At 44.6% G+C, this 8,864-nt stretch overlaps 1 protein-coding gene across 1 annotated transcript in view; it reads left to right on the top strand.

The window, feature by feature from the left end:
• Positions 1 to 1,100: 1,100 nt before the first annotated feature.
• svila (supervillin a) overlaps positions 1,101 to 8,864 on the top strand; it is a 52,904-nt gene continuing 45,140 nt past the window's right edge. The window contains exons 1-7 of the mRNA XM_055150840.1: positions 1,101 to 1,177; positions 2,826 to 2,889; positions 3,896 to 3,987; positions 4,613 to 4,676; positions 5,503 to 6,353; positions 6,720 to 7,073; positions 7,933 to 8,212. Coding sequence (XP_055006815.1) covers positions 1,123 to 1,177; positions 2,826 to 2,889; positions 3,896 to 3,987; positions 4,613 to 4,676; positions 5,503 to 6,353; positions 6,720 to 7,073; positions 7,933 to 8,212 — 1,760 coding nt within the window. The 5' untranslated portion in view covers positions 1,101 to 1,122. The remainder of the gene's footprint in view (positions 1,178 to 2,825; positions 2,890 to 3,895; positions 3,988 to 4,612; positions 4,677 to 5,502; positions 6,354 to 6,719; positions 7,074 to 7,932; positions 8,213 to 8,864) is intronic.

Genomic DNA, 8,864 nt, shown 5'->3' with positions numbered 1-8,864 from the left:
GTTATTTTTGGGGTATATGTGCCTTTTTTTTTTTTTTTTTTTTCAGCCCTTTTATGATCAAAGTAGATTGGATACGGCCCCCGGACCAAAATGAGTTTGACACCCCTGAACTAAGGGGAGAAAAGTTGGATTTAGTGCAAAATGATGGGTACTTCTTTGTTTTCACATCGCATCATTTAACAAATAAATAAATCCGATTGTTCAGTCATGTCTGGTTCTGGCTGAAGGTGCGACGGAGGGAGTGGTGACCAGACTGATATCCCTCTGGATCAAAAATACCGAGAGATAACAGTCTGAACTTGCCTCAGGAATATGAAAGAAAACTCAGTCATGCATTATGGACACAAATCACAACTCCAGCTTTAACTTGAAGAATGAAGATGAGATGAAGACAGATGAAGACACATTGTGATAAGGCTTAAAACTCCATAAAAGTTGAATGGGAGAATTTAGGACATTTTACTAAACCCATAATGTGCCTTGATGTGCGTGCTTAAGCTGCACACTGTAGTAAACTAATTGTACAAACTTTGACTCAGCCTTGGCAGTACTCGTCCTGCAGCCTCGTGTTGGCCCCTCCCTCCTCCTCCTCCGCCTCCTCCTCACTCTCCGTGCTGCTCCCTGTACCCCTCCTCTGAGCCCAGATGAGTGGAATTTCTCATCTGGCCGACAGAGCCCTCTCCTCCCTCCTCTCCTCCTCTCCTCCTCTCCCTCCTGTCCCTCTCTCCTTCTCTCCGCTCCTGTCATCTCTTCCCAGTGCCCTGCCTGTGCACCGGGGGACAGCGGCAGCACCTCTCGCAGCTCCTCTCCGCTCGGGACGGGACCTCTCCGGGATAATGAGCTTAGCGGACTTAGCGGCTCGCAGCCTGCAGTTTGTTGTTGCAGTGATTAGCCTTTAGCATTTAGCGTGGGACTGTGCTGGTGCTGGACTTCGGCTGCCAAGAGAGCACTGCGGCTGGGACCACTCTGCCTCTGCCCCCCCCCTCTTGCCGTCCTACCTCCTCCACGCGTCCTGGGGCTCTGGCTAACTGCTTTTCTAGCTGCATCACCTCTGCGTTTGTCCCGTTGTGGAATTTCTTTTGGAATTCTCTTGTGGAATTTGTTCTGGAATTTCTTGCCAAAATGTATCAAAACCCGTGGATATCCAACTACCTGAGCCATGTGAAGTGCAGCCAAGGTAAGAGCTGACGTAGGGGTGGTGGTGCCCGCTCTAAACTGGGGATAGGGCACTTCAGTGGATATGAGGGAGGACATGAGAGATTGTACCTTGTGAACTTTCTCTTTACAAAAAAGAAACAAGAGAAAAAAGTGTGATACAGAAGAATGACAAAGTAAAACAAAAAGTGCCCTGCTGTGTGCGCAGTACTAGTATCTGCAATACGTTTGCTAAATTCTCTTTGCCTTCTGCCATAATTCATGTGGGACTATCTGCAGGGGAGGGCACTGTCTGTTCCCAGAGGGCCATTTCCAAATAGAGCTATGTGTTTTTGGACTGGATCAACAGGATCATTGGAGCATCAAAAGCCCATAAGCAAATGTTTGTAAAATAAAGCCTAATCTATTAGACAAGTCTTACCAAAAATGTGCTGGAGGCCAGATTCAAATGGGGTCAGCCACAAAATGGCCAGCTCTGTATTAATGGGAAACACTGCAGGTTGTTGACTGAAGTACTGTTATGCAGTATTTGTGTCACGCCTGAGACAAGAGTGTGGCTGTGATAACAGTGTGTTTCCTGCCAACTTGACATTCTGCATTGGAGCTTCCAGGCTGTAACACGGGGTCCAGGCTGTAACACGGGGTCCAGGCTGTAACACGGGGTCCAGGCTGTAGCTCTGACTCCCCGGCCTCAGCAGGTCAGTGTTGTCACTCCTCAGAAGAGCATCTCTCCTGACCTGCAGGCTACAGTTCTCCTGGTCATGTGTTCGTGTTGTACTCATATGTGCATATGCTCTACCTGCTCTGAGCTCCTATAGTGACACAGGTGTGAGTATGATGTAACTGTGTGTGACACACTTTTGGCCTAATCCATGACTTCAGATAATCCACTGTTGTGTCCCCACATGGACAGCGCCAGGCCCTTGGTGCTGGTGCATTGCGCACTGTAGTGTGATCTGAAAATGCCAGGTCTGAGTCTGCCTGCCCCAGAGACTGTAAAGTAAATCCTAGGTTTCTTAAATGTATGTTTTATATAGAATCACTAAGGTAACATGACATAATGTTCTTCCCTTGTTTACCAGTGCCGTGCTGCGTTTACTGCCTCATTATGGTGTAGCTCAGAGAGGAGGAATTCTCCCCCTCCCAGGGAAGTACAGTACAGTACACTGCAGAGGTCCTTCTGTCTGTGTGAGGGTTAGCGGGGTCAGAGGTCATAGGGGTCGAAGGGGTCAGGACAGAGTACCTCCTGGAGGTCATTTGGCTTTACTGTGCAGGAGTACTTTAAGAGCCTGTCAGCACTGGTTTCACACAAACATTCCTCCATATTCCACATACTCAGAGAGGCCTGGACTTTACACTGAGTCGTGGACATAGATACCCCATCGGGGATAAGAAGTGGTACGGTCAGTCTCTAATTCTGTGAAGGAGCAGTTGGCTCTAAACAAAACTGTTTGGTCGATTGTTGGACTGGTATCAGACTGCGAGATGTGCTGAAGTTCATGTTCAGCACAAAGCAGCCGTCTGTGGGAGGACGGCTCTGCCCACTGTGCTTCTGCCTCTGAGCTGTGCTATGATATAATGATATTAACTTTTTGGAGCAGAGGATCAAAGAAAATGTAATAAATCTGTCTCTGAAATGTAAGTGTCTCAGTATTGTTTTGTGTGTGCAGGACTTGGCAGTGATCCACACGTCAGACTTGGAAACCACAGACTGCTGCAGAAGAGGGCTCTGAGGTGAGAGCATTTCATTACTGTGTTTTATAGACTGTGTTTGGACTGATACTGGATCAGACTCATAGTTGGTGTTACCAGGGGGTGCGTTTGTCCGTTAGAGAGAATGGGGCAGTGCAAATAATATATTGGCCGATACCAGTACTAAAACTGGAACTGGTACTAACCCATAATTCTCACTGGTTCTGTTCAGAAACTGGTCAAATAACCAAAACACATTTTTACTTTGTTAAAGAGGGAGTATTATGTAAAATCAACTTGTTTGGAGCTTTTTATTATGTCATATCATTCTCTCATCAAAAACACTCCTGAAGATGTTATCCATGCATGATTAAGTAGTCTAATCAGTGATCTCTCCTGGGCACTATTCAAACCGTCATTATGGTTAGTAGTACGAGCCTGTCCAAGACGACATCAGCCATGCTCCCACATGTATATAAATATACAACATGTATATAAATATACAAGAGCAGGATACGAGACAATACACTACAGCTTCACAAACCTGACATGATGTGCAGTAAGTTTAATTGGCGAGATGCACGCTAATACATTTATAATAAACTGTTGAACATTCCGGTCAAATCAGTAACTCCACAAATCAAGAAGGTTGCAGACGCTCCTGCAGAAAAGTCCCATAGTGCACCTTTACATTTTCTAAATGAAACCTGTGGGCTGATGTGATCAGCTCATTTAAATTGGTCCTAACAGTGTTCAGGCTCTTCCTGCTGCTCTTAGACCTGCTCCTGAGCTCTCCACTCTGGGGCTCCACTCACGCTCAAATACAGAGGACTCATTTCCCCATGTTTAGAGTGTTTGTTTTTTGTAACATCAACCTGCCAGGGGGTCTGCAGATGGAAACTAGCCCAAGCCTATAATCTGTTCATTAATATGCACTGTTCCCCCTTTTCTTGAATGAATAAATGAATGAATAAATGAATGAATTAATAAATAAAATACAGAGACGATAAAGTGTACCTCACTTTACCCGAGTGTATCTGTTCCACAGCTTCCACCGTGAGCTGAGCCGTGAGGAGAAGGAGGCCGTGGTCAGGAGCATCACTGATATTGATGTCAGTCTGCTGGACGCTCTGCCCAAAGGTCAGCCTGTCCACAGCACTGGGACTTTCATTTCCAGTGCAGTGTTTTATTGTTCCCAGGACTGTCAGGGTTGTGTAAGAGGGTCTTTAATGCCAGGTCCACTCATGTCCAAGACTCCAGCCTCTCCTGCACACTGCCTGCACTGCTGCATTCCTCTGTCTAAAACAGAGCAGGAGTTAAAGTTCAAACACTAGTATATTCAACAGCCGAGAATATGGAGGTTTAAATGTGTTTTATTTATATTTATTGGCAACTTTGAATAAAATAGCATAATTTTTCAGAAACAATTCAGTAAGCAATGACTCCTGAATAAATTTTGCTGCTAATGTGATGCACAGACTGCAGAGGATTACTGGTTTAGCTTTTCTATTTTACATCACTTTACATTATGGAACAAAATGCACTGTACAAAAAGTTAATGAACATGAACTTCCAAAGCAAAGGTAGTCGAGCGTGACGTCATATGTGCACCTTGAATGAAGCTCTAGTTTATGGAAACATGTATTTATAAATCTTGTATTTACCTTTTTAAACTGCTGCTCTTTTTGCTCAGTGCCTTGTATGTTAGTGGTAGAAAATGATCCTTCATTGAAATCCTGTTTAACCTTTGTTGTTTGGGATGTAGTTTCAGAGCTGAGGAAACGGTTTGAAGGTTTCCACACAAGCGTCAGTGACTGTGACATGAACAGGTATGATCACACAGCGAGTTTTACACTTATCACGTCCACATATTTAACAAATAAAAGGCAGGTTTGTGAAGTGACTATGCTGCTTACATATGACTACTAACTATTTCTGGCATGTTCCATTAGTCCAGTATTGCTCATGAAGCTGCTCTACTGCTAAAACTATTAGCAACTCAAGATATTCTGGCAGCATGTTGTTCTTAAACCTGTCCAGATAAATGTAACAGTTTGAAAGACCAAATCATGATTTATTCTGCAAATTCTCCAGTGGATTTATGTCTAAGGAGAGTCTAATGTGAACATTGACCATATCCAAAGTGGAACAAGATTAATCGTAGTATCTTTCATGTTTTATCCATGGCCTACATAAATGGACATAGCTAGCCTGCTTGACACTATTTTCCACATAGGAAGTGAACATGGGCCTGAACTGGTTCCATCAGAGTCTGGTTCCATTTGGCTTCTGTTGAAAAATGGTGGTGCTTCTCTCTGAAGCTGCTGACCATAAATCAAGATATGAACAATAATAACAGACCAATCAGGTGCCTTCCTTCCCCAAAGTCGACTACCACTAGCCCCAGGTTTGATTGACAGCTATTGCGCCCGCCCCCTACCAAACCAGCAGTGTGTGTGGGAGGGGTGAGTACCTCACTTCTGATTTACTCACTCGGATTTCCAAAAATGGGACTTGTTTGCAGATTAGCTACTATAACTGTTCAACTCATTTGGCTTCATTGGGCTGAAGCTGAACAAGTGTCTGTGGTTTTATCATGATCCAAATCAGATAAATGTGACACATGTAGGACACTCCCTCTCTCCCTGTGTGCAGGAAAGAGCGCATCGCCCGTAGGTTGGAGGGCATTGAGACTGGGGAGGTGCCCCCCTCTCTGCTGCCCAGCCTGGTGGCCCACAGGCTGCTGGAGGAGGACACGCCCAGGTACACCCGCAGCTCAGAGGACACGCCCCGCTACATGAGGACCACTGAAGACCCCCTGCACTACAAGAGTCCAGAAGACTCCACACACTACACCAAGACTCCAGAGAACTACATCAGGGCTGACAACGACACACCCAGCTACCCTGGCTACATTAGAACTTCTGAGTATACACCATGTAACAGCGCTGTAGACCCGCCTCAGTACCCCCGACAGAGGACAGAGTACACCCCACACTACACCAGAGGGACAGAAGACACCCCTCATTACACCAGAGGGACAGAAGACGCCCCACACTACACCAGAGGGACAGAAGACACCCCTCATTACACCAGAGGGACAGAAGACACCCCTCATTACACCAGAGGGACAGAAGACACCCCTCATTACACCAGAGGGACAGAAGACACCCCTCATTACACCAGAGGGACAGAAGACACCCCACACTACACCAGAGGGACAGAAGACGCCCCTCATTACACCAGAGGGACAGAAGACGCCCCACACTACACCAGAGGGGCAAAAGACACCCCACACTACACCAGAGGGACAGAGGACTACAGCCACCCTCCAGAGGACACACTGCACTACGCCCGCTCCTCAGAAGACACCCCCCACCTCATCAGCACTTCTGGGAACATTCCACTGAACAGCAGAGGGACAGAGGACACCCCCCACTACAGTCAGACATCAGAGGAGACAACGCGCTACACCAGGAGTTCAGAGCCTCATTATCCCAGCTCAGGTGAGACACATGGGAGCAGGGATGCCAACATGTCAAATATTACATTTTAGAGTGAGAAGAAATGTCATAGAAAATTTAAAGTAGAAATTACTCTTTAATGTGACGTAGTCAGATAGAGAAGGCACTGTACATTTAGGTCTACTTTTTAGTGTAGGTTGAATTGAAAATTAATAATTTAAGATTCTAAGATTATCCAATTTTACTATTATTTATTTATGTATTTATTTATTGTTTTATATTATAACCTGGATAATCATAGTAATATTTGTTTATACAAAAAGATCAGACGGCATTGTCCAGATGTGATATTGGTTTTGATGCTTATGTCACTTCACTTACACAGTCTATCCTCTGTACTTGTATCAGTGACATCACAGAGGTACAGTAAGGATGTTGTCCAGACCCCGGAGCAGCAGCTGGGTGAACAGTCCCAGGTCGAGCTTCAGTCAGCCCCACAGCCTGCCCTCTACACCCCCTCCAGCACCACCAGCACCACTGGGCCCGAGCTGGAGTCCAAAGCCCAGCGCATCGCTCGGTACAAGGCCGAGAGGAGGAGACAGCTGGCCGAACGCTACGGCATCTCCTTGGACCAGGACGTAGACACAGACTACACCTCACGCTACAGCCGCCCCCGGAGAGAGCAGGATAGAACCAGCAACCCTGCCCCCACCAGCCCCCCAGAAGGACGCACTGCTCCCCCAATCAGGAACACTGCTCCAGGTAGAAATGTCAAGATGAACCTGTTATAGGATAATGATAAATGTAGAAGATTGTACGGTTTGGACACACACATGCACAGACTCAATCAATTAGCATGCTAACCCATGCTTCCTGATTATCACTAAATAAAATGCTTTTTTGTAAATGCAGACAGCACACAGCAGACATATTTTTACCTCAAGAGCTGCTTATACAATAGATCTGTAATGGAGCATTACAAAGAATTTTTAAATACTTGAAAAAATGATCATCAGTCATGAAAGTCCAGGCCCTTTTAATCCATGTTTTTGTACTGATTAGTATTTGAGTACTCACATTTTTGATAACCCTACTGCAAAAATATTACAGGTGACAAAGAGCAGCCCTGAGATACTCCCAGTATTCATTCAGCCAAAATCCTACTGCAGGGACTATTCTGGAATATTCTGTATTTATACATTCGAGAGGAGGTATTGCATTTCTTTGCGTTGTTAATTGCAAACATATAACATATTTAGATCACCATGTTACATTTTATTGTTTAGAAAATTAGAAAATGTCATATTTGCAGAAAAATGTATGGATGACATAAAACCACTTCAGATCACAGACTGTATATAGAAATATATATATATATATGTATATATATATATATATGTGTGTGTGTGTGTGTGTATATATATATATATATATATATATATATATATATATATATATATATATATATATTAGTGTATGTATATAATATATATGTGTGTGTGTATATATACACACATACATATATATATACTCCTCTTTTAAGAAAACCAAAAAAGATGCTTGGAGAATTGTACTTGTGATCATTATAATGAAATGTCAGTTATCTTTTCCTCCCGTCCAGAGCCCACGCTGACCCGAGTGGACTCCTTCTCTGAGCGGGAGAGATTACTGAACTTGGAGAACCAGCGCCGCACTGCCCCCACAGAGCCCGCCTCAACGTACATGGAAGTGACGGCTCTCTCCTCTAGTAGAGCGCCCCCTGCTGAGCCCAACCAGAGCAGCACAGCCCCTGGCTCCCCCCACCTCAGCAGCCAACCCTCCCTGTCCTCCCCCAAACGCGCAGCCTCCCCAGGGGACCTGTTCATCGAGCAGCAGGCCCACAGCATCCTCAGCAGGCAGGGGTGAGCAGTGCTCTACAGTTTTCAGACTACTCTCTCTTCTGTGGGATTCTTGTTTTACCATTTAGTATTTAGGTTGGTGCAAGATGTGTCCAGGTGTTTTTTTGTTTTTTTTTATGGCATGGCAGAAAGTTTGTTTTTATGATGAGATGCAGAGGTGGGGAGAGTAGCCAAAAAATTGGTCCCAGGCTAACTGTTTGGGGGTAATATTTAATTTATATTTTGAAGTTAATATAATTTAAAAGGACAAAACAGTGAAGTATGGACAAAAATAGGTTAGACTACAAAGACTAAACATGAGAAAAGATTCAGATTAATACTTGAAGGAGAGGCACAAGAAACAAAAACGTTCAGATAATTTTGTATTGTCAACATGACACTTTTGTCATTTGTAGATGTACTCACATTGGGAAGAGTAACCAAAACTACTCTATAGTTCTATAGATATAAAAAAGAGTAAAGTATAACAGAATACCACCAACCTATGACAAGATGCACTGTTAATAACTGGTAGCCAACTAGTATGAGGTTAGCATTGCTCCTGTTGGTTCCTGAGGGTCACATATCAGTGGTGTGAGCTTCCAGAGGGACTAGCCCAGGCTCAATCATGTCTCCCATTGGCTCTTCACATCACAGTGCAGGGTCCAAAACCACC

Source organism: Boleophthalmus pectinirostris, unplaced genomic scaffold (assembly GCF_026225935.1).
Source record: "Boleophthalmus pectinirostris isolate CB_2022bp ecotype Guang Dong unplaced genomic scaffold, ASM2622593v1 HiC_scaffold_15, whole genome shotgun sequence".
Taxonomy (NCBI): Eukaryota; Metazoa; Chordata; class Actinopteri; order Gobiiformes; family Gobiidae; genus Boleophthalmus; species Boleophthalmus pectinirostris.
The sequence above is the reverse complement of the archived record's forward strand: the minus strand, read 5'-3'. Positions and strand labels throughout refer to the sequence as shown.